This window comes from Gnatocerus cornutus, chromosome 5, assembly GCF_029298725.1.
Source record: "Gnatocerus cornutus isolate USDA-ARS CGAHR chromosome 5, icGnaCorn1.1, whole genome shotgun sequence".
NCBI classification, from domain to species: domain Eukaryota; kingdom Metazoa; phylum Arthropoda; class Insecta; order Coleoptera; family Tenebrionidae; genus Gnatocerus; species Gnatocerus cornutus.
The window spans coordinates 18,398,210-18,422,417 of record NC_142237.1 but is presented as its reverse complement, the minus strand read 5'-3'; the positions used below and the strand labels follow the sequence as shown (position 1 = coordinate 18,422,417).

General features: G+C 42.3%; 4 protein-coding genes across 10 annotated transcripts in view; 2 read left to right on the top strand and 2 right to left on the bottom strand.

The window, feature by feature from the left end:
- D2hgdh (D-2-hydroxyglutaric acid dehydrogenase) overlaps window positions 1-11,634 on the bottom strand; it is a 70,436-nt gene extending 58,802 nt beyond the window's left edge. Inside the window, exon 1 of the mRNA XM_088035386.1 lies at window positions 11,545-11,634. The gene's annotated coding sequence lies outside the window, so the exon portion shown is untranslated. The remainder of the gene's footprint in view (window positions 1-11,544) is intronic.
- Window positions 2,039-13,644, top strand: LOC148175370 (uncharacterized). Of its 4 annotated transcripts, XM_088035380.1 has the most exons (16): window positions 2,039-2,165; window positions 8,158-8,518; window positions 8,570-9,233; window positions 9,283-9,452; window positions 9,545-9,685; window positions 10,026-10,230; window positions 10,275-10,447; window positions 10,495-10,640; window positions 10,864-11,132; window positions 11,281-11,483; window positions 11,537-11,753; window positions 12,106-12,213; window positions 12,271-12,462; window positions 12,614-12,761; window positions 12,814-12,964; window positions 13,015-13,644. In XM_088035380.1, exons 1-16 carry the CDS (start codon window positions 2,131-2,133, stop codon window positions 13,225-13,227), a joined length of 3,396 nt encoding a protein of 1,131 aa, XP_087891506.1. In that variant the 5' UTR covers window positions 2,039-2,130; the 3' UTR covers window positions 13,228-13,644. The 4 variants fall into 4 exon arrangements, with proteins under 4 accessions (XP_087891506.1, XP_087891505.1, XP_087891504.1 ...); XM_088035379.1 differs by having other exon boundaries at window positions 10,870-11,132; window positions 12,106-12,462; XM_088035378.1 differs by having other exon boundaries at window positions 12,106-12,462.
- A 723-nt stretch (window positions 13,645-14,367) lies between these two features.
- Window positions 14,368-22,803, top strand: LOC148175369 (protein tudor-like). Of its 4 annotated transcripts, XM_088037441.1 has the most exons (16): window positions 14,368-14,538; window positions 15,912-16,276; window positions 16,331-17,271; window positions 17,320-17,385; window positions 17,714-17,779; window positions 17,828-17,902; window positions 17,952-18,032; window positions 18,080-18,562; window positions 18,608-18,896; window positions 18,942-19,306; window positions 19,353-19,652; window positions 19,699-20,137; window positions 20,210-21,635; window positions 21,689-21,850; window positions 22,204-22,323; window positions 22,375-22,803. In XM_088037441.1, the coding sequence occupies exons 2-16, from the start codon at window positions 15,917-15,919 to the stop codon at window positions 22,560-22,562; spliced, it is 5,361 nt and encodes a 1,786-aa protein (XP_087893567.1). In that variant the 5' UTR covers window positions 14,368-14,538; window positions 15,912-15,916; the 3' UTR covers window positions 22,563-22,803. The 4 variants fall into 4 exon arrangements, with proteins under 4 accessions (XP_087893567.1, XP_087893566.1, XP_087893564.1 ...); XM_088037440.1 differs by lacking the exon at window positions 14,368-14,538 and having other exon boundaries at window positions 15,218-16,276; window positions 18,704-18,896; XM_088037438.1 differs by lacking the exon at window positions 14,368-14,538 and having other exon boundaries at window positions 15,218-16,276.
- Window positions 22,804-22,890: 87 nt separating this feature from the next.
- Window positions 22,891-24,028, bottom strand: olf186-M (Ki-ras-induced actin-interacting protein-IP3R-interacting domain olf186-M). Its single transcript, XM_088037447.1, has 3 exons — window positions 23,732-24,028; window positions 23,619-23,686; window positions 22,891-23,570 (listed from the first exon to the last, which is right to left on the bottom strand). Exons 1-3 carry the CDS (start codon window positions 24,026-24,028, stop codon window positions 23,525-23,527), a joined length of 411 nt encoding a protein of 136 aa, XP_087893573.1. The 3' UTR covers window positions 22,891-23,524.
- Between the last annotated feature and the right edge of the window lie 180 nt (window positions 24,029-24,208).

Genomic DNA, 24,208 nt, shown 5'->3' with positions numbered 1-24,208 from the left:
GGAATTTAAAAAATTCTGGTAATTTGGTAATCTACAGAATTGAAGAAATATGATAAATTGGGAAATATTTTCAAAATCTATGGAATATACAAAATTTAAGATCTAAGTACAATTTTGGTCAGAATTTTGGACAATGTCAACCGTCAAATGTGAAATAACCTTTATATTCTACACAAAAAGTCAACTTTGAAGTCAGAAACATCAATCGTAATGACATTAAAGTATGGTTCACACTTGTTTTTCCTGACATAACGTAAAAAACTACAAACAAAAATTGAATATGTACCTATAAAAGTAATTTAATGTTAATAAACATGCCTCAAATTGGAAATTTATAGAATCTAAAAAAAATGTGAATCGAAAGTACCTATGCATTTAGAAAGTTCAAGAACTGTGAGCCCTAAGAATTTATAGAACTTCAGAAATTTAGAAAGTCAAAAACATGTTTAGCAGCTGAAACAATTATTCAATTGCAGATATACAGGATGTTCCAGAACTCGAGCAAAAATTCAATTTCGAAATAAAAATTTTTTAGCTCAAAAAATAATCGAGTTTAGACGAAAAACGAATCTCGAAGCTGAACAGAATTTGAAAATCAGCACCTATGGACACAAATTATCATTCATTGGTCAGATGAACATTACACCCTTGTTGCCTAGGAAATTGAGATGGCATTTTTCTCCACTTCTAGAATAAGCTTCTGGGATTGGTTGTTATTTTTTTATCCTCTCTCCAATATTATTAAACTTAATCAATTTTCGTTTTGAAATTTATACCATCTGTATTGCTGTCGGCACCCTCCCTTGCTCTCCGGGGCGCGAGTTCTAGGACACCTGTATGGGACAAGACAGTATACCTACAGAATCTAAAAAATCTCGGAAATCTAAAGAATTCAAAGAGTCTTTCACAGAATTTCCAGAAGCTCAAAAAAAAAACCTAAGAAATCGAAAGTATCTTAGACACTTACTTCTAAAAAGTTAATTTTTACAAGTTGTAAATCTATCTAAAGTATTAATTGTGTCACCTCATAACTCTTTTTGTTACCACGTGACTCCTTAAGAAAACAGTTTTGAAAGCTACTCATATTTTACACCAACTGGGATGGTTAACAACCTTAATTACAAGATATTTGATAGGATCTTCAGCCAACTACTACTTTTCCGATCCTTCAACTAATCTGACACATCGATAATGAAAACTTCAGTTACAACATAAGTTTCATCATATTTATATCTATTCCAACTTGATATTTGAATCAAGACGATGTTAGCTACGACACGACGCGAAAAAAGGTGATCGGTTTCAACGTAAATTTCGTGTGGAACGAGCTTAACGTGCCATGTTTGCTGCAACTATTTCACGTCTTTTTTGCTATTTCTGTAGAATCTTAGTTACGACATGACTTCAAGTTATCCTGATAAACTCTCGTGTGAAGAAAATCGGTTTACTTGGTTATGTTGCTTCAGATGTAATTTTTTCAAGCTCGTGGTGACGAATCTTAGCTTTCAGCAGACGAAAAGTAATTCGATAGTAGCTATAGCAACTTTTATCGCAAACGACAGCATTGCACGTAGATGTAAAAGATATGGGCGTCATTTTCGGAATTAATGTATCCCTGACATGCACTTCTCTGCATATTGCGACAGATTTGATAAATCGCGGGTGTGTTTTTCGCAGTATCGTGAATTCGTGGAAAAGCGATCTTTTTAATGAGGGTAATAAGAATATTCCCGGTGGTGGTTATGTAAGGTGCACCATGTTAACCTCGCGGCATTGCATCAGAGATAGCAACGCCAGTCGCGCCATGACAGAAGTTGATCCTTGAAATAGCATGGTCGCCCGTCAATCTCTCCAACGACGTCTTTTTCCATTTCTGTAAGAGAGAAGGACCGTTCCCTCGCCCGTCCTCGCGTCATTTTCAAATGGCAACCAATCGGGTTTCAGGTAGGGATATGTTTACCCTCATTGGAGGAGTGAAGGACAACCAGTTCCTATCCTTGCTGAGCGGCGCAGTCGCGTGTTCGGAGTGGCCAAGTGTGGAACTGTGTTCTTCAGTGTTAACCGCTCTTCAGTTTTCCATTTTTGCACCCTTTGCTCCCATGTGATTGTGTCTTTTTAGTTTCGCGTGATATGGAACGGAGAGGTTTTGGTTTTTATACTAAAAGGTCAGTTTTTTCTTTATTTTCTTTTATTTTATCACCTTTCCTTTTATTCCTTTCACTTTAATTCACGTGCTCAGCAAGAGGATGACTGTACCTTTAAATTGAACACGGTACGTTTTCATTATCCTTCATATTGGTTTTTGCATTCAAAATGGCGCCTAATGCTTCGACTGTCTTTGTCTGATGCATGTTTGTTCCGTTAGTGCTATCTGCGTCTCGGCGGTTTTTTGTTTTCATTTAAATTAAAAGGAATCTCATGGAAAAACTTGACCTAGTCCGACGCTGAAGTAGCAAAAAGCCTCGCGGCGTCTAGTTGCTCTTGCATGCTTATAGCAAGAGTGGGGGAAGTTGACTTGATTTCGGTACATCTGCTTCAAGTTCCCGATGCAGTTCGTGCTAGTGGTTGTTCCCCTTTAAACGGCGCTAGTCGGAGCGTGTCTGTCGCGTTCGGAGATATCGGTTTGGTTGATTAACTGTTAGGTAATTTTCGAGATTATTATGAGATCGATGCATTCCGGTTCCTCTCTCATTTTTGCAATACAAACATCAAACAAAAACAACGTAGTTGGCGATGTAAACAACGGTGGTTATAACACAGACATTGCAGTTACCAACTAATTCAACCCCGATTTGAATATTAATGCACAATAAATAAAAGCTAGGGGAGCGGTGGGGGTGTAATTTCCCCATCTAATGGACTTCGCACATTCTCTCAATCATGGATTTTTTAGGTTATGTCTACACTTTCTTTCAGCACTGCACAAATTGTTTGATTTTCCCACAAATGAGTTTATTTGAAAAGCTGTTCAAGGGGTACTTTGAATTAAAACACGCCACTTTTTTGCACAACACTCTCGAAAGCACTTCGATGGAACGAACTTCACGCTGTTAGTGCCGCCAACTTTGAAAATTGAAACTTCCCAGAACTCCGTGGTTTTGGTAATTAGGGAGGCCGAAATTAATTAATTCCATTTGTGGAATGGGCACGGGGAGAGCACGGAAATCGGCATTTTAGTCTTGAAACTTCACTCCATAAAGTTGACTTGGTGGCATTTTTACGGATTATTACAGCAGATTTGATTTACCAACCCCAGAAATCTAAATTTACTGGCAATAATCAGTTTCACTTCTCCAGTGGCGGAGTTACCGTAAATACTGATTTAAAATTGTGAAAAAAAAAATTACATTTTTTTACTACCTATACATTGTAAGTTGTAATTGTGCATAAAAAACGTTTTGGAAACTTGGCACTTCCATCTTCAGTGCCCATCGTAAAGCGCGACGTTTAGAACCCAAACAATCTTCTACCGTACAAAACTGAAAACCTCATCATAAATACACATGCCATTTCGTTCCGTTGCCTTTTGTAAACGTAAAATTTGACCGCAAGAGAAGATTGACAGGTCGAAAGCATCGGTCTGACCAGGTCAAAAACCCTAAACCCGTTGACCGGCGGTAAGTAACGCCTACCGTCAATCATCTTTGTCGTCTCAATTGCCAAAAACCTTTGCATCGGCATTTTTCCGTTTTGGAAACGCCAATTACCCTTTCCGTAGCTTACCCTAATTACAATTTTCACGCTACCTTCGTGCCAGAGCGAGCCCCGTCTTGTCTTTTTCCGAGAACCCAACAATTCGTTCATGATCAGAAACTAAACACGAAATATTTCTCGGAATCTCGATAAGGACATCCTGAATTTCGTATTGAATAATGTTCTTGCTCTTAACCGCTGCGAAGGATATAAATAATGTATGTGACATGAAAGATAGATTCCAATCATATTCGGGTACCATAAAGGATGGCCGAAATTTAATGGAGAATTCTTCTGACTTTTACGTCCGTTGAAACGTCGCAATTAAATGTTTTTTCATCGCAGAAGCGACGCGAGTACAAAAATAAAGGCAATTTTATCAAAACATTGGACGCAACCAACTGTTGTTGTCACACAGTTCAATTAATTTGAGCACATACGCAATGTTGAGGTGAAGTATTTACAAGCATTCAAATATCATCATTGCGGCGAGAGACCCGGGCAAAACAGAATTTTGTCAACTCTCTTTTTATTTATTTGTTAATTATTCTAATTTACTCCATTCGTGTTTGCTTCTCATAGCTCCCCGCCGCTGCCTTTGATCATGCATTTTTTAATACCGCCATAAAAAGCCACCTGGAAGCTTTTTCCTCCCCTAATGAAATTCCGTGATCCGCCCTTAGAAAAAAAAAAACAAACCAGAAATCCCCGTGACGTAGGCGAGAGAAATAGTATAATTGGTGCGACAGATGATTTGACTGAGGTGGGGCGAAGGGGATGAAAGTCTATGCACCCCCAGATATAACCACCGACACTACCCCGGGGGAGGTTTCGTGCACCGGGTGCGCCCGACAGGAAAATTACGAGGGTTGGATAGGGGAGAGGGAGAGAGACGCAGTTACAGAGGGGATGGAGTTCTAGTTTTATTGCTCGCACTGTATAAACAAATAATTGGGGTTTAAAATGGTGAGGGTGGTCATTTTGGGCAAATAACTGGTCTTCAGTTCTGAGAATCGCCGAATGTTCGGAGAACCAGGTCGTAAACAAACTCCGATTTCCATACAATCCCAAAAGTGAGGTTTACATATTTCAACGTCATGATGGCTCTCCACCCCCCGGGGAATCACCAGTTTCAAAAAAGCCTCTCGAGGACAAATACGCTGACCTGCCAGAGATTTGCAAATCTGCACATTCATCTCCGGTTTCTTTCTTCTTTCTTTGCCTGTAAATTCTGCAAAGGCTTTGTAGATGACGGGATTGAGCAAGAAAGCAATTTAGAAAATGGAAATTTTCCGGATATGTACACAATGGTGGTGATTACCCTAAACAGGCCGATTTTAGGGGTCGCGATGGTAAAAAGGCGTTGATTTTAGTCATCTCAATGATTGAAAAACAAGCAATTTTGGTAAAAGGCCACCTGTGATATGGGCACATTAGCCCTAATTACGAATGAGAAAATACACTCAAACTGATGTGGGCTTGAAAAATTATGCCGCCCCTGCAGCAATTCCATGATAATACGTATTTTATTGAGCCTTGAAACTGAAGCCTAATGAATAAAGAATGATTTAAACGTCATGCTTATGTATTGACGACATTTGTGGGAATAACCGCAGAAGAAACTATAGATTCGGTTTGCGGCGGCGGCGGTGCCCCAATTCCAGGAACGGTGTGTGCAATGAATAATTACAAACACGGTTATGGTGGTGGCAACATTGATATTTTTTTCTTATTGCTGCTTAGAAACTTCCCATAAATTGAATGGGGTTGCCAACACAATAAGTTTCAAGGCCTCTTGCGACACCGTTATTTACGAATTTACGCCCAAAAAGGGAACAAAAAATGCCATCAAAACTCGAGTTAATAAGGATGATAATGGAAGCTTTAAAAAAGATTTAAGGTTTTAGGGCAAATCAAAGGAAATGTCACTTAAAATAGTCTGAAATGCACATTTTAAGGGCCACAAAATGGGTAACCAGATGGTGCCTGAAACTTAAGATTGCATTGTTTTTGCACGTTGGTATTAGCTCCGTTTGATATGTCAAAATGAATGATATGCGTGGTTTTGAGAAAAAATTCCAGAGAGCAAAAATGCTGCATAATCGAAGATTAAATAAGAGTCTGTAGGTTTTATTGCGGATAATGGAAAATATCTCATAAAACAGCCACTTTGGGCCATAAATGGGGGTAAAGCCCCGACGACCTTCATTCTTTGTCCTGTAAAAACACCTACAGCCCCTAATTCCGAATTAGCGTCATCCAAATCCAATTAGTGTAATCCAACTTTTCCGCTCCGAAGTAATTATAACCCGAAAGAAGCAGCTGTCTGTACTTCATAACAAGAAAAAGACATCTCCTGTAGGCGTGTAACTGTGAAATCCGTCAAGACTTCGTAAAGACAGTTAATTACATTCATGCAGTGGAAGGGTTGTACAGGTACAAACGTTACCTGCCACTTGGTGTGAAAACGCGCTATAAATATTATACCACCATCCTTCGACCTTGTGGGTTTATTAGGGATGCCCGAAACAGCCGTATTTTAAAGTTATAGACCTGACCAGACTCCATTTTCTGAAAGTGCCATTAAATCATAAAACGAGCCAACGAGTACCATTTCAGTTCGACGTGAACCGGCGTGCCAACCCGTGGATATTTACTCTTGAAATTAGTTGAAGAATTTCGTGAATTATGGTGAAATCCAACACACCCAGATTCAGAGTAGTGTATAAAAAACCGCTTCGGGGCCGCAGTGTTCGTACGTATCTCAAAAAGTAAGTCCCAAAAAATTCCAAGCACGTAGCGATTGCTGGCGAATCTGATTTAAAATAAATAGCCTATATAGATGCAGGATAGCCACACAAATCTAATAAGAGTAACTAGCTCGCTCCTATCTGTACAGGCAAACTAAGGGTAGATTTAAAAATGGGAAAAAAGCGCGCCAGTTCCCTCAGGCCAAGTGTGTGGTAATTGCATTGGACCCCAACATCCGCGTACGGAGGCCGAATATTAATGTGTAGTCGTTTTAATGATTGATGCTTTCATAAAACGAGGATCATGGAATACTAAGAGAAAGAAGCGCGACGTTGGTGTAATAATATTATACAGTATTACCTTGTTAATACTTTCAATATGGGCATATTAAACCGCTAATGGAAATCATTACAAATTACTTCTTTACGACGAAATGTACGATACGACCGACGATTTTTTGCGATAAAGAGACGAGCGCTAATGATAGAGTCGGAGTTAAGAGTTTGTTTATGAGATGTCTACACGCTGCAGGTCTTACAAGCGGATTTCGCGTCTGCGCCAAAAATCAAAAGAACTAGAATCATCAATGAAGATTTAGTGTTCAAATTTCGCGCCCCACAGTTTGCTTGAAACTTAACGTCACCCTGACTTAAATGTGAGGTTAACTCTTGGAATAATTTAGTGCTTTTAGGATTTACCGCTAAATGTTGTGGGCGCGGAATTTAAAATTCCACTTCTATGATTTTGCAATATAAATTTGAATAGAGCAATGCAATTCAGGACATTAAAAACTGAACGATGTTAATATTCAATAGGGCAGAAAATCGAAAACCGTTAAACGTGTTCGCTGCTGGCGACCATATTCCGTCACACTAATTCTCATTAAACCAAGCAAATCATGCAAAATTTTGTTAATTTCAGTTACAAACAAAGCGGCGTATACAAATAGATCCAGTTTTTGTAGACATTTTTGCAGTTGTTGCATTTTTGAGATAATCAGACCTTTTGTCTGCGCCAGCTGAAGTGAAAGTAGCATTAAAATTCATTTATCCGTTCTCCAGCGACTCGAAACAAAATGAATAATTAACAGCTTCAGAACTTGTCTCAATTACTCCACTGTACTAATGAACATCTCTAAGTTTGCGATTCGATTGAAGAAACGACAATTTCCACTTTATCCGTTTCCAGTCGGCAATTCTTTGTCTCGAATCGCATTTTCGGTTATGAACGCGGCAGATGTTTCTAATGGCCACTCTGTAAATCCACTTTATTAAAAAATGGCAATTGGTTCAAATCAGTTTGGTCACGCGGCGGAGAAAGTCTTTTCCGGGAAAACTTATCACTCCCCAGTGGCTAATTTCGGTATCGAGAAAGCGCTTTTTTAATGAAACTCTGGCAGGTATTGTGGAGTTTTTCTCCGGTCGTCATAAATGAGTTTTTAGAAACGGCGGAACGAATTCTCACCGTTTTTATTGGGGTTGGACGTAAAATTGAATTCAACTTGCAAAATTCATGGTGTTGTGGGACGTTATACGTGCCTGTGTGCTCTTTGTCGAGGTAATTTTAGTACACACATCCGCCTCCAGCACTTGATGTGTGCGCTTGTAAAACAACAACCCTTTGCTGCTAACAAATGTCGCATGTCTCGGGAATGGCGCTTTTGTTGGAATGAGATGCTGGTACGTTTTTTTATTAACACCTAACTTTTTACAGGTCTCAGCACTACGACAGCCTTCAGCAGGCTGATAGTCAGCAGAAGCAACCCCTTAAAGACTCCACCAACACAAGTCCCTCAAGTAAACAGTCAAAGTTCAACAACAACGAAGAAGAGCCTTGCAACCAAGAGCCGGAGTCGACTCAACGCGACGAAAGCAATAACAATCAACCCGCGAGTAGTTCGTTACAACGCTTAGAGACTTTAGCACAGAAGGCCGGCATTCACGATATTACAGCAGATGACTGTAAATATGACATTGCGAACACTCTTCTGAACTTGGACAGAGGCCACGACAATTCGAGACAAGAAACGAACCATCAAGCGAACAATATGAGTGAAATGAAGAGTCAGCAACAGGTAAGATCGAGTTTGGTTCAAGTGTGTCATAGTCTAAATTGTGTTCTTTAGCAAATGGCGGAGGCTAACGCTCAAGCTCAAGCTCAGGCTCAGGCTCAAGTTCAGGCCCAGGCTCAAGCCCAAGCGCAAGCTCAGGCTCAAGCTCAAGCTCAGGCCCAAGCGCAGGCTCAAGCGGTGCAACAGCAGCAGCAGCAGCAGCAACAACAGCAGATGCAACAAGTCGCTTTACAACAGCAAGAACAGCAAGCTTTAGCCCCGGCACAGAGCCCACACTTGCAGCAAGTCGCTGTGGCTGGAACAGCGACTTCGATGGGTCCTCCGCAGCATGGAGCCTCCATGCACCAACAGGTCGCTCAACAAGGGCAAGTTATCCAGACGCAAGGTCAGGTTCTAACAACTGCCCAAACTGGGAGTGCCACCATCACTACCATGTCGCCTTTGCAACAAAGTCAAGCGCATCCACAACAAATCAGTGCTGATTGGAGCCATGGACGGGTTCAAGTGATCCAACAGCCTCTCCAAAACCCAACTTACTTGCCACAAGTGTATAATACTCAACAAGGGCAGCTTATAATGCCCAGTAACATAGCGTTACATCCTAGCATTAACCCGCAGCAAATACAAGTGATTACGAAGCCGTTCCAAGGAAACCAGCTGACTCCTCAAATGTTAACGACAGCGCAAGGAAAGCACGTTCTGCAAGGAAGTCAAGCAGGTAATTTCTATCAATCATCCGAAGTATCGGTCTAATGATAACTACGTAGCTACTTTTCCTGGATACACGACGATACCGACGATTCCGACGACCCAGAATCAACAGACGCTGGTGTTGAGTCAACTGGGAGTGATCAGCTCCCAACCGAGCATTCTTCCGAACCACTCGGCGGCAGGGAACGGACAGGTGGCGCAACAGAAACAACAGGATATGCATAAAGTATGTGAAAAATTGTTTATTTTGATAGTAACACAAGTCTGAAACTTGTACACATACTTTCAAAGAAAGGTCGTGATTGGATTTCTTCTTAGGTTATTGCCGGACAAAAGATTATGCAAAAAGTGGCAAGTAGTACGGGTGCTGTCGCGCAAACACAACAAGGACAATGCGTACAGGTTTCGCAAGCTATGCTTGGCTCTCAGCCGACTGCCCAAATTATCAGTCCTATACAAGTAAGGGTACTTTTGATAATGCTGCAGTAGTTTGGATCTCTTATCTGGGGGTGGAGGCGCAAGGTATTATCACATTACAGATAAAACTAATTGAACCTTGAGATCTCTGCCCCCATTTCATCGTGACGCCCCATTTGACGAAACTACAACACCGTGTCAAAAAAGTTCGCAAAAACTCCATAAAACCACGCGACAAAACCTCGCTTCTTTGACCGGTGTGTTATTGGCTCTGTAAACACAGACAATGAAACACAAAAATTACAAACGTTACATGGGTGATGATGTACTTCTCTCTTCTTTTCCTTCACCGCGAAACTCAGACTAACTTTTGTTGTTTTAGCCCGGAGGCCAACCGATGCAGTTCGCCGCTCCCTGGCACTTCAACGGTCTCCAGCAGGTTTGGACCACGAACGGCATCCAATCTCAAGCTCTCATCGCCCCCAACCCCATTTTCATCCGAGGGAATCCTCCAGATGGGTCCCCGGCTCAAGGAATGTTCATCCAACAGAGCCCCCAAGCTGCCACGATCCAAACCCAACAAAATCGTAAGTGTTTTTCACCCCATTGCTTTTCTGACTGTTTGTTTTAGCCACGATTGCTACTCAAGGAAACGTGCAGCAGATTAACAAGCCCAGGCCGACGAACGAGAATATCCAGCCGAAGCAGCCGACGACGAGGCCTTTGAGTATTTTACCGTCGAACACGGCGAATATTAGGCCAGCTAGTTCGGTTTCGACGCAGACCATTGCGGCGCAGACACCGGTAAGTTTGGTGGTTGTGGTCAAGACGGGTTTGACGGAGAATTTTAGGCGTCGATGGGTGGAAAACTCGGAACGAGGATAAGGACGAAAGCGCCTCAGATTAGGACGTCGCCGGCGCCGAAAGCCGACGCTTCTAATCAAACGCAGATTAAACCGTACGCCAACATCCAGCAACACCACATAGTGGGGAATAAGTAAGTATCTAAGAATGACATTCTGGAATTGGTCCTTCTTACTGTTGTTCGATAATTGTAAGAAGCGGCCGGCGGCGCGTTTTGGTCTTGATCGAGACGCGCACGTCATTCCGTATAGCAAAGCGAGATCTCTGAGTTGATTTGTGAAGGATTAGAATCAACTTCGTTCCCCTCTCGACAGTTTTTCTGATTTAGTTCACTTTGGTATGTTAGTGAATTTTTGTATTAGAATGGTGGTCATGAGTACGTCAACGGGGATGACCCCGGTAACGCCAGGGTCCCCGATAACGGTAGATAAAGGTCAGCAGATCAACAACCAGAATAGGCTTCAACAGGTGCAACAGGCGCAACAACAGGCGCAGCAACAAGCAACGCAGCAACAGAACCACCAAGTGTTGATGCAACAACAGGCGATTCAACAACACGCGATTCAACAGCAGTTGCAGTTTCAGCAAGGGCAGCCGCAGCACATACAGCCCAAGCCCATGATGAGTAAGTACATTTTTTTATGATAAGGAAAACAATAAAAAGTTAATTATGCATCCAGTGAGTCATGGATGTTTACATAAGAAGAGCCAAGTTTTCTGATTCAGGGAACTAATCAATATATTGCTATGGTTTTATTCCTGATATTTTTCAGTGCAAACAATCCAAGGCATTCCCCAGCAACAACTGACGGGAGACCGTCCCATCATGCCAGTTGTCTCCATGTCGCAAGCAGGGGCCCAACAGGTCCAACAAGCGATTCAACAAACCCTCCCAGGAACCATCCAACAGAGTTTACCCTTACAATCTAACTTGGCAGTGACCCATCAGCCCATGTCCATGGGCATGCTACACTCGGTACGTCCGTACAAATCAAACGCAACAAAACATTTATTTCCGTTCATTTATAGCAACTTACTCAGATGACGCCTACTGGTGCAATAATTGGGCAAATCCAGACGTCCACGCAGCCCACGGCGGTGCAAGTCTCAGCAACTCAACAACTCCAGCCTGGAACTACCCCACAAGCAATTCCCATTGCACTGCCCCCAACTGTACCACCGGTGCAAATGGACGGGCAAAATGACACCGCGATTGTCACAGAAACCAAAGATACCGGAAGCGATGGTAAATATTCAACTTCGGAGGGTTGAAACATAACCTACAAACTTTGTTGACAAGTTGATGTAACGAGTTTGCTGCGCAAGTGACCAATAGAATTGCGCCAAATTTAAACTGCGAAGTTAGGTGCGACGCAAAACTGAAAAAAGTCGCGATAAAAGCAATTCTAACGTGTGAAAGGCGGAAATTGTGCGTGAAAAGCGCTCAACAATTGAGATAAGTCTCCTATTTTCACTACGCCACTGCAGAGTTGCATAGTTGAACCTAACCTATAATTTTTTTGCTCGATTGTTGTTGCGCCAAATTCGAAAGAAAGTCCATTACTGACAACTAACTTTCCTTTCGATTCCCCTTTCAGCGGCGCTTTCGGCTCCCGAAAGCAAAGAAGGCATTCCGTCCGCCGACCCAAAGCTCCCCCAGAACGCCGGTACCGAATCCACGGGCGTCCAACCGGTACCAATTCCAGGTACGGTTCCCACGCAACCCTCGAGTACAGCCGTGGCTGAAAATGGTCTTCCCATAGCCACAACAGCTGAAGAAGTGAAAGAGCGGTGTCCACCCAAGGCCATGGTAAAACCGCAAGTCCTAACTCACGTCATCGAAGATTTCGTGATCCAGGAATCGTCAGAACCCTTCCCAGTGACCAGAAGTGCTCTTATGGGTGATCTGAAACCAACGCAGTCTTCCAGTGATAAAGAATCCGATGAGCCCCCAAGTAAGTTATGGGAGGAATGCGTAATGACTGTAAAGTACGGTTGTTTCAAGGTTCTTACGTCAGCTTGGGAATTTTAAATAATTTATGAAATATTGATTCATTTTCATTATTGATTGTTTTTCTATAATTGAGATCCTTCCCTTTGTTCTAGGAAAGAAACGAGCCTCTTCTCCCTCCAGTAATGGAATCGGGATGTCGCCTAAAGGTGAAATGGCCAAGTGCGAGGCGTGCGGGACAGTGGATCTACGCGCAAAGTTCAAGAAAAATAAACGCTTCTGTTCTCTGACTTGCGCTAAAAGGTTCGGTAACGTGTTCACCAATAATCCAACCCCTCTAATTATGTTTATTTAGTGGGAAATACAAAGACGACAAAAAGGTTAACTGGGATAAAGACGGCATGGAAGTGGACGTGGACTCTGGAGCCTCCGGCGCTGAAAGTAGCCTTAGTCCGAATGGCGGCTCAGAAAACGACACTCCTAAAGTCGATCCTCTCAAATGGACCGTAAGTTCGCACTTCACCCGCTTCAACCCCAATCAAACACACCTTTTCAGGTACAAGAAGTGTGCGACTTTATCAAAAACTTACCCGGTTGTTCTGACTATGCTGAAGACTTCCTAATCCAAGAAATCGACGGACAAGCTTTAATGTTACTTAAAGAAGACCATTTGATGACAGCGATGGCGATGAAGCTGGGGCCGGCGCTCAAAATAGTCGCAAAAATAGACGATATGCGAATCGATAAAGAGCCGCCGAAGCAAAACTAAAGTATTAATTAAGTTATTTAAGAATATTTATATTTGTTTAAGACTGTCGAGTGATCTGATATTTTTTAGAATGACTGAGAGGAGTTGACTTTTCTTATTTTCACATGTTTTTTTTTTGTTATATGTTGAATGTTAAGTTCAGAAATAGTCGTTTCGTGTGGTACAATGCACCACCGCTGTACATAATTGTAGACAATTTTTTATTCACTATTGTAAATAGGTACATACAGAGTTTCATAAGTCTCTTATAATAGCAAATATCTAATTGGAATTCAAAATTTCAGTTCTTCAAATTTTAAATTGTAAATACGATCTGTGCAATGTTTCATAACTAATAGAATTGATGTTAGTTTACAAATTATGATATTTGTTACTATTACTGCCACTTACGATAATAAACATTTGTAATTTGTAAAACGCTTTTTATTGCCCTTTGCATCCTTTGCACCGTCTTTAACCTGCTAAACGAGCGAAGCGAGTTATGCGTTTTCAACAAGTCCTGTGTTTTCCATGATCCCCTAATAAATGTGCTAGCGAAACTTTCATGTGTTTTCTAACTTCTAGCCACCGGATGCTGAAATTTCATGCCCCTTTTTCGGGTTTTGGATCCCAAAACTTTATTACCGTCGGTACACCCAAATAAATCAGTGAAATACGAGGCAATAAACTTTTTAATATGCATTGAAAACTGGCCTGAAGTTGACGGGTGGACTCGGTGATGCTTTATTAAACTTCAAAGAAGCAGAGCTTTGTTCCAAGTCCCGTTAATTTTGTTACAATCAATCAAAACTTGCCGGTCTTTTGAGGTCGCTTCTACTATTTCTTTCGTTTCAAATTGGGTTACTGTCGGTCATCGGAATGCACCGGTCACTGACCAAGTTGTATATTGAGATAGGTTTTATTGCCCAAACAAAATCGACCAGCTCATTACATAATTTTTCCCTCCTCTAATCGGCAACATGCATTCCACAGCTCCAATCTTTTGATCTATTTGCATGACCTGCTAGTGAGAGCCAACATAAATATTATCTTAAATAATCTCGGATCCACGTGGAACAGAACATTTATGTCTTGTTCGTGTAAATGCTCGTGTCCATTCGACTAAAACGTGGTCGAGTTGAGGAGGAGTGAGTGCCGGCAAAATTTTTATTAATTTATTCCCACCAGTTTCTGTTCGTGGATGTTGATGATTGTTCGTCTTTTGTGTAGCTCAATTGGAACGTAGCAGTACCGTTTCATTTTTATCAAGTGTTGCAGGAAAAAATGTAATTTGAAGTGCGCGAAATGTGCTGAAGAAGTAAAATAAGGGAGGTATGTGATGCCGGTTTGGGATTTGTGCAATAATCCGCTGATTTTTGCGTGGACGAGCTAGAATAATTACTTTTTTTCACCAACTTTTATAATTGCGGAGTTAATTGGATCAATTATGCGTACAAGTCAGAACGGGGAAAAGCGTAAATTTTACAGATATCTCCAAACTAAATAAAGAAATGAATTCCGGTCGTACAACAAACTCCAGTGTTTTTATGACCCGAGAAGTGCATGAATCATCTTCCCTTCAGGCGATCAAGGTTATTTTCAAATTACGCGCATTTCAGCTCATTGGTCCCCGCAATTCCCGCATTTTTTGTTGGTCCTTTTGATTGTTGCTTTACATTCTTTGGCTTTTTTGCTCATTCTCTGTACCATCGAATTCCTTTTTCCGATTCTTCAAGCGTCGGAGATTCTTTAGGTCTCTATAGAAATTTCTAGGAATCTTTGTGGGTTATTTCGGTAGGCCAAGAATTCTCGGGATTCTTTAAGATTTTCGAAAATTCGAATATTTTATCGCATTATTCAGTTTTTTCTTTCATATTATGTGAAAATTGATGAGATTTTTCGGAATCTGCAATCAAATTCCTGTACACCCTCTGGCGTTTTAGCGTCGTCCGGAAGTAATTCGCCCCCAAGGTGATTTTTGAATTCCGCGCGTCACGCCTCATTGGCCGAGCCCCGCAGCAATCCCGCCATTTTTTCTTAACCTGTCTAATTGGTTTTGTCAGCGTTTGAACAGTTTGTAAGTTCTTACCGGTAAGGTTGTTTTTCTACTATGTTAAGAAAGTAAGAGTTGTCATTAAAAAATCCAGCGATGGATGCACCATCCAACTGTCTCTTCATTACCTACGTGGAGAAAGAAGGTCCGTTCTTGAAAGTGTGGGGGCAAACCGATAAAAACACCTCTTTGTACATAGAACAAGTGTTGCATAGTTTCACGAACCAATTTGATAACGGTTTATGCATTCCTCACCCGGAATCTTTACAAGTCGGAATTCTTTGCGTCGCAAAATATAAAGACAGTAAATATTACAGAGCGAGGATCACAAGTTTGGATTACTTGCATAACAGATACATAGAAGTGAATTTCGTGGATTATGGCCACAAGGATATTGTTCCTATTACTAACATAAGGTCTTTGGAAGGTTTTGAAGCGGCGTTTATCTCAATACCATCTCAAGCTTCTGGGTTTTTACTAGCTGAAGCTGTCTGCCCTAGAGGAGAATGGAATGATATCTACCTTGACGAAATCTCCAAAGAAATTCGGTACACGGAAGTCAACTACGCGATTATCGCACAAGTTACCAAACATTACCTCGTTAGGCTTTTTGTAGGAGTTAATGATTTAGCTCTGATTTTGATTTCTAAAGGTCTTATGAGACACACTTCAGTCACAACACAAGAGGCTGTTTTACTATCAATGATGCCGCGAGCTCCACCGTCACAACAGGCGACAACGCAGCAGAATATCGCCACTTATAAAGCTTTTACGTTGGAGCCTGGACATCAATATGAAGTCTATGTCTCATATGTTACTGATGGACCTTGCAACTTCTCTGTCCAACTAAAACAATCTGAAGAAGTCTTGGCGAAGTTAATGAAAGAGATCAACTGTATGACTTTGACGCCGATTGAAGGGATTCCCATTCCTGGCACTGTCTGTTTGGCCAGGTGCATGGAAGACGCGCATATTTGCAGGGCCGTTGTCACCAATGAAGTTGATGGACAGTACAAGGTAAGACTCGTTTATTGTCTCACCTATTTTCGACACCTCCCTTCTCATTTTCAGGTCTTTTACGTCGACTTCGGCAACTTCGAAGTCGTCTCCCTGGACTCCCTCTACGAAATCCCCTTCAAATTTGTAATCCCCAAAGTAATGGCCATCAGATTCGCCCTCGCTGGCATCGAAAAGTCCACAGTTACCATCGAAATGCAGTGCGCTTTCAAACAATTCGTCGACAACCGGCTCATTCACATGAAAGTCCTACCGATGACTACCCGTACGTCTCTTCCTCGTTGCGAGCTGTTAGACCCCGAAACCCATACGAGCGCCCTCGACATCGTCAACCAAGCAGCTTCAGCCGGATATCCAGAGCACATTCCGTTAAATCGAGGCTTCAGTCAACTCGTAAAAGTTAGCTACGTCTTTAGCTGTAACAGATTCTACGTCCAACTCAAATCTAAAGAAGAAGAACTGACGAAACTCATGTTGGACATTCAGGTTTTGTGCCAGGACAGCGAACCTCTGACGATGGTGAAGAAGGCAATGCCATGTTACGCGTTGTACGAGGGGGACCAGCAGTGGTACCGAAGTCAGATCGTGGATGTCTTAGACGGACAAGTCAGAGTGCAGTACGTTGACTACGGAAACGAAGAATTTGTCGTTTTGGGAGCGCTAAAACCCATCGAAGGCCGGCAGTTGACTATCTTAAGACCTCAAGCGATTGAATGTTGTTTGAATGGTTACCAGAACATGCAGCTAGACCAAGAACGCGACAATTTACTCGAGGAGCTCATTCTAGAGCGCGAGTTTACAATGAAAGTTGTAGAAATGCAAGGAAAGAAAGCACTGATCGAGTTAATCGACTCTGCTAATTACAATGTTGCATCGTTATTGTTGGACAAGATCGCCGTTACCAGGTCACAAGTTAGTCCAATGTTGGTGCAAGCTGGAAACAAGATAGAACACCGGAAGTCGCAGCAGTACGGATCTCGGCAGAAACCGGACCGGTAAGTGGAGTCTTTTAGTTTTGTTAGTACCTACTAAACTCATAATAGTGTTGAAAGATGGACAGAATCGTCCAATGAAAATACAGGATGGAGACAAGACGGCAGAGGCTTCCGGTAAGAGGACTGTCCTCCGAGCTTATAGTCTGTTATTTGTCTTGAGTAGTTAGTTGTAGTCTTCATCACGCCACTTGTAACACTTCTGCATGATTATATAGGATGCATAAAGATTTTCAATGATACTTGATGGCTTAATTCCGTTGAATTGTTTATCTAGTTAACTGACATATTTCGGGCGTGTGTCCGAACTCGACGTTTAAACGTCAGATATTTGACAATTTTTAAGGAATGACGGATATTGAGACATACGTTGACCGAGTAACAGGCAACTAGACGTATAATTCAATTGTTATCACTGTATATTCTAACTTGTTATTTTCCTCAGAGCTAAAAGCTTCGATTCAAACGAAAGCAACGACAATTCCTGGAGGCAGAACAACAAAGGCTTCAAGTAAGTAACCGTCTCGTTTCAACACCTTATAAACTCCATGTCTTCCAGTAAAAACGACAGAAACAAACGCGACGACTTGAACGACTCGACCGATAGCGAAAAGCAGAGCCAGAAAAGCTTTGGGTTTGTTAAAATCTCATTGTTAGCACCTCTCAAGTCATTGTAATTTCAGCAAAAATGATAGATACCGAAACGAGTTAAACAGCAGAAACGTCGATGGCGGCTCTTGGAAACAAAACCAGAGCGGATTCAAGTACGAATACTTTTTGAAATGACTTGTTTTTTAAACTTATCTTACAGCAAAAGTCAAGATCGATTCAGCAATAAAAATGAATGGGGCAATGGAGATAACCGGAAGAACTCGCGAGATGATTGGAAAAAAGATAACCGACGGAATGACAACGAATGGAACGGTGCTAAAGAGGACTGGAAGAACAGTAACACCGGCGAGGAATGGGGAGAGAGTAAAGAAGACAATAAGTTTAAGAGGGAAGATCGAGGACCACGGAAAAGTTTCAGTCCGAAAAAGGACGAGTGGGGTTCTCAAGACACCAAACCTTTTAATAGGAGAGACAAAGAATGGGGACAAGGGAAACAGGATAGTTGGGGGAATAAAGAGGACAAACATGATAACTGGAAGGAGGGAAAACAAGATAGCTGGGGTAACAAAGACGGGAGGAGAGACAACTTCAAGTCGAAGAGATTCGAAGACGGGGGTAACGACACCTGGAACTCCGAATCCACTCATAAAGGAGGCTTCAAGAAGCGCCCCGACTTTAAAAGGTGAGTACTACAACCATTTGGTGGTACCCTTACGGTTGCTTTCAGAGAAGCAAGCGAGCTCAGCTCTAGCGGCTCCGAAAAGAGTTTCCGGAAGGGTTTCAAAGACAACCGTAAACCCAACTTCAACAAAACGGTTGATAGGTCCCCGAAAAATGACGCCGGTGGTGGAGGTGACGCCTGGAATGCCACACCCGCCCCCGCTTTGGAAGTTCCTAATCCCGCTCCAAACACCGCGAAATTTGGTGTGCCGAATGTTGAAAACACCGAGTCCAACATCACCATCAGTTGGTTTCATAACCCCACGAGCTTCTACTGCCAACTTGAAGGCTCTCAGGTTTGTTCAACCAATAAAAAAACATAGTTAATGTTTTGGTACTAGGAGGAGTTTAAACGGTTGATGGAAGACATCCAACAAGCGTATAAAGGGCGCTCACCGACCACAGCCCCCGTTGGTGCCCCCATCATTGGTTTATTTCCCGAGGATAAGGTTCTTTATCGCGCGGAGGTGGTGGAAACGATCGGTTCGAAATTCAAAGTTTACTACGTCGACTTTGGTAATGTCTCCGTTGTCGATAAAGTCTGGCCGATTGAGACGCGCTTTATGGAGCTTCCAGCTCAAGCTGTCTTCTGTAAACTCAGCGGGGTCGAACCAGCCACGGAGCATTGGCTTGACGCTTCCAGTTACGGCGCTTATTTCAATAAGAAGCAGTTTTTCTGTAGGTTCCTCAACTTCGACCAAGACAAGTAAGTATTACTTACGAATAAAGAAAACACTGACTTTTGATTGTAGAGTTGCCGTTCAGTTGGAATCTAACAATGAAGACATTGCCAGCGCGTTAATACGAGACGGCTTGGCGAAAGGAGCAGCGCCTGTTCTTCCACCGGAGTTACCTTTGTTGACTGGCCAACAGTTTAGAGCGATGTTGGTAGCTTTCACTAGTTTGGCAGACTTCTCATTGTCGCTCCAGTCGGGCGTTGTCTTGAACTGCTCCGTTTTTAACTTGAGCCAGTCAACGGAGACTTGGGAGGATAATCTAAAGGAGAAGATGGAACAAATTTTGATCGTCTACGTTGACGACATCAAGGACAAGTAAGTCACGAAAAATCCTCGACTCCTTTTTATTGTTGCTTTTAAGATTGGAAGTCACTTTGTACGATCAAAACGGTGCCAAAATCAAACTCATTGACAAAGACGAAGAAGCTTATGAATCTGTGGAGCTTTTGTGTCCATATTTGATCATGTACTCTTCTTTGTCCGGGGAAATAACTCACGTGGAGCAAACCACCGTCTTCATCCAACCAGCAGATTGCGCCCATACTGTCGAATACTTAATCAACACGAGTTACGAACTTTACGAGAATACTCCAGTCGAAACTCCGGTGACTCCGGTGGAGAACTACGTCTATGCTGTTAAAGGCTCCGACGAAAATTGGTACAGAGGCAGGGTCACAAAAATTGAAGACGGAAAAGTGAGCGTGACTTATCTCGACTACGGGAACTGTGAAGATGTTGAGGCCAACGCATTAAGAGAGCTCACAGCTGAGCTTTTGGAGATTCAGATGTTGTCTATGTCGGTACGTTCATAAATCTTTCAGATTCCTTCTTTATCTTTGGAGCTTTGACTTAGCGTACTTATTTTGTCGTAGGTGTCCATTCAAGACGCCAAGGAAGATCTCATTGGAAAGTTCGTCACGGTAAATTTAACTTTCGGTGAGGACGGACTCACAGGGACAATCCAAGAAGAGCAGACGTTTGTTGAAGAGGTTGAACCTTCACAGCCCCAAGTTGAGCCCCCACAGCCCCAAGAAGAGTCTCTACAGTCCCAAGTCGAGCCCCTACATCCCCAAGAGGAGCCTCAAAGCGCCCCGGAGTCTTCCGGCACCCACGTCATTCTAAGTCACGCTGATAGTCCCAGCGATTTCTACCTTCAACTCGCCGATTCGATAGAATCAATTGAACAGTTACAAGCGACCTTACAGACGCAAAGCACGGAAATGCCCGATCTCGAAAACCCAGTCGTGGGTGCTTTGTGTGCCGCCCCGTACACCCTCGACCAGCAATGGTACCGTGCTCAAGTCTTGGACGCCGATACCGACATTACCACTGTCCGCTTCGTAGACTACGGCAACACCGACGTCCTCGATAACCACGCGACTCACATTAAAACTCTTCCGCCGGAGTTGCTCTCGTTAGAAGTCCACGCTACTAGATGCAGGTTGAAGATTAAACCAGTGGATGAAGAGTGGACAAGCGCGGCGTCGGAGCGTTTCGATCAGTTGTGTAGTGCCGAGTCTCTAACAGTCGAGTTCCTTAGTCAAGATGAAAAAACGAACTACGTGGAGTTGTTCTCCAACGGTCAGAACATCTGTGAAATTTTGATTAAAGAGAACTTGGCAGTTGCAGATGAAGTGTTTGTAGAGACAAGCAGCGTGGGCTTCGTCAGCCATTTAAATTCCCCCTCAGAATTCTGGATCCAACTCGAAAACTGCGTGGAAGAGCTAGAATGGGTCGCTGAACAACTCTCCGGAGCTGAGAGTTTCGCAGAGTTAGAAGACTTAGCTCCGGGTACTCTATGCGCGGCGCTTTTCCCTGATGACCAGCAGTGGTACCGTGCCAGGATTCTATCCAACACCGTCGCCGGGATTGAAGTTTTATTCGTAGACTATGGGAATTCCTGCACGAGTTGTAGCCTTAGGGAACTTCCAGAGGATTTAGTCATGTTAGCACCACTCGCACAAAAATGTAGCTTGCAAAGGCAAGAGAACTTGACCGTTTGGGGACCGGAAATGATCCGCAAATTCAGAGAGATTTCCGCTGAAGGACAAACCACCTTTAATGTGAAGAAGTTAAGTACGGGAGAAACAGCGGCCGTTGAGTTGTTGCTAGACGGAGTCGATGTAACCACTTTGCTACTACCAAAGACTGAAGATGTACATGTGAAGTTTGAAGGGCTCGAAGAACTCATTTTGGTAAAAGGCGAGGAAGAGTTGGGAAAGTACAAGTTGGAGGCGTTACCGGACGTGACGTGGGGTGAAGAGTCTGTGAAGAAGCTCGAAGAGCTTAACAATAGCGGTAGGTTTATCTAGACCGATTTTAGTCGATTGCACTGTACCTTTTTTTGCTAGGTACTACCGTCTTCCAAGCAGAGTTCGTTTCCGGCGATACCGTCCGCTTGTATCTCGGCTTAAACGACATCCGCCTCGACTTGAACGGAGTGAAGACTACCACCCCGACTTCCAGCCCTTTGAAGGTCCGATCTAGTGATATCACACATTCCGAAAACACAGGTGACGAAATAAAATCGATGGTTGAGTGTTTTGTTGACTCTGTCATAAATCACCACGAAAATGAAGCTTTTGTCGAAAGTCTTGTCGCTGGTGTGGTAAACTGCATAGATACTAATCATGAGAGTGAGAATGATAATGTCATTACTAACTTTGATGAGGCTTCTGAATGTGTTGTGCGTTCCATTTTGGAGGAGTTGCTAGTTTCCGTTGATTCGGTTACTAACCGAGCTTGTGTTGTTGATTCCATTTTGGAAGAGCTTTTGGAGGAGAGCACAGGGACCAAAGGTGAGGGTGTGGTGGTACCATTCTAGAGAATTCAACAAAACTAAATGTCCCTTTGTATTGTATTATAGAATCACCACTTAACGAAGACATTCCCTCCGAACTAACCGATCGTGACAATACTAACAAAACGAATAGCCACGATAGTTCCGTACGAAGTAACTTACTGGAACAAAGTACTCAGTCATCTGGTGAGAAACTCTCTACTTCAGTTCGCGGTACCATCTAATCTCTTCTTGCAGATGACGTAAAACCACCCCAAGACAAGGATACTGATAAATTAGACTGTGATTCTACTCCTGAAGTTCCGACTGTTGAAACTGAAGATGCAGCTTCAAATAGCTCACTTTCTCAGGGTAAAGAAGATATTGAAGTAGAAATAGCGACAGAAAGTGGCGATACCGAAAACGAAGAAAAACCAGAGAAGTAACTGGATTTCTTGTATATACTTTAAATTGGTTTTTAGTACTTTTATATTCCTGTTCGACTTTAGTGTTTATTGAGTTTGTTAAGTTTACAATGTTCGTTTGAGTTTTTGAAAATATAATGAGGTTCATGTTACAGCTATACCTTGTATTGTTCCAAATTGTTTAAATATACGACTGATTTCGTTGAGGACTGTAATTCTCATGAGAAGTGTGTATTTCGTTTAATAAATTTTTACCATTAAATCGGGTTTTTGTTAAAAGGATTAGAAAGCAAAAGAAACCTTTTAGTTATGGAATGTTTTTTTTGCTTGGTGGTAATAAGACATCAAATACGAGTAATTTTAATATATTTATCCAAATAAAAATTGGTCCTTAAAATCGTGTAGGGTTTTATCTCTAGCCTAATAAAAAAATACGATCATACTAATGTAAGTAGAATAACACAACCCAAGGAGTATATTGCAAGCATAACAGTGCGCTATAAAAAAATATAAAATCCAAGTTTGTAAAATTTAAAATCGCGTAAAATCCCTCGATAGGAAGCATATTAATTTAACAGATCACAATAACATATGGCATGACTCTTTCAGGTTCAGTTTCAAACGCTACATCTCCTAGAAAAAACTCAATGCAAAGAGAGCTTCAGTTGTCAGAGTGTAGCATCGGTCGTTAATTGACTAACATTAAAATGATTTGTCTTTTTTAAAGCATATTATAACTGAAATCACATTTTAAACATCACATATTTGAGTTTCACATGGAATAAATTCTTTGTGGGTGTCAACAGAATAATGCGGTGAAAATCTAATTGAAGCAGTGAAAATCTTAAGGCACATTCTGTTGACATTTAAAAGTAGTTTCCTTAAACTTGAATGATATGTGCCCCTGTTCCCCAAATTTGGTCCTCATAGTCTCAACAAATCCCCATTTTCAAGTCTAAGGAATGACTGGTCACGTTAACGAGTTAGCAAGACTTGGGCTGAGACTTGGCAGGAGAAGGAGGAGCAGTCCTAGAAAAAACATGAACATCTATTTACCTCCTCTAAAAAACAACTTACGTGGAATTTGGACGCTTAGGTTCCCCATACTGCTCCAAGAACTTATCAATATCAATCTGAGTCAACAACTGTAAGAAAACTTAGAAAATGTACACGCAAGTACCTGACAATACCTTGGAAGGCTGTAAAAACCGACTAGGGATCCTAGACACTGACTGGGAGCCCTTCGGGGGCCCAAACCCGAGCCCCAGCAAGACAGCCTCCGGGTCAGGTTTGCGAAGTTCCAACACCGACTCGACGCTCGAACAGTGGCTGCTGGCGTCGTCGGACTGCAGAGAAATCTCTCTTGGAAGGAATTTCCGTGTGTTCTTCAACGGCGATGAATAAAAACCAGACACTATGCTGTGAGGGGACGGCAGTGATTCGACCCATTGCTGGACTGTGATCGGTGATCGTGGCGATTTATTCATCGTATACGCGTTAAACTAACATCTAAAAACTACTCAACAGCTCAAAACTCTTATCTCCACTACACCTGTTGCCATAAATGACAGTGACAGTGACGTTGGGAATTAATCGTGACGAGGTTGGTACTCCTGAAAAAAGCATTTAAAAAATGACGTCACGTTGGTGAAAGCGGTGCCGATCTC

What these genes read in the sequence shown, in the direction of transcription:
- LOC148175370 (XM_088035378.1), top strand. Translation starts at nt 2,131, where the DNA reads ATGGAACGGAGAGGTTTTGGTTTTTATACTAAAAG. An exon ending in CACCACATAGTGGGGAATAA is followed by an intron (nt 10,641 to 10,863) that starts GTAAGTATCTAA and finishes AGTGAATTTTTG; the next exon opens with TATTAGAATGGTGGTCATGA. An exon ending in ACAGCCCAAGCCCATGATGA is followed by an intron (nt 11,133 to 11,280) that starts GTAAGTACATTT and finishes GATATTTTTCAG; the next exon opens with TGCAAACAATCCAAGGCATT.
- LOC148175369 (XM_088037438.1), top strand. Translation starts at nt 15,356, where the DNA reads ATGGATGCACCATCCAACTGTCTCTTCATTACCTACGTGGAGAAAGAA. An exon ending in CAGAGCCAGAAAAGCTTTGG is followed by an intron (nt 17,903 to 17,951) that starts GTTTGTTAAAAT and finishes TTGTAATTTCAG; the next exon opens with CAAAAATGATAGATACCGAA. An exon ending in CTCAACTTCGACCAAGACAA is followed by an intron (nt 19,307 to 19,352) that starts GTAAGTATTACT and finishes TTTTGATTGTAG; the next exon opens with AGTTGCCGTTCAGTTGGAAT.
- olf186-M (XM_088037447.1), bottom strand. Translation starts at nt 24,028, where the DNA reads ATGAATAAATCGCCACGATCACCGATCACAGTCCAGCAATGGGTCGAA. An exon ending in GGTTTTTACAGCCTTCCAAG is followed by an intron (nt 23,687 to 23,731) that starts GTATTGTCAGGT and finishes GTTTTCTTACAG; the next exon opens with TTGTTGACTCAGATTGATAT. An exon ending in CCTAAGCGTCCAAATTCCAC is followed by an intron (nt 23,571 to 23,618) that starts GTAAGTTGTTTT and finishes TGTTTTTTCTAG; the next exon opens with GACTGCTCCTCCTTCTCCTG.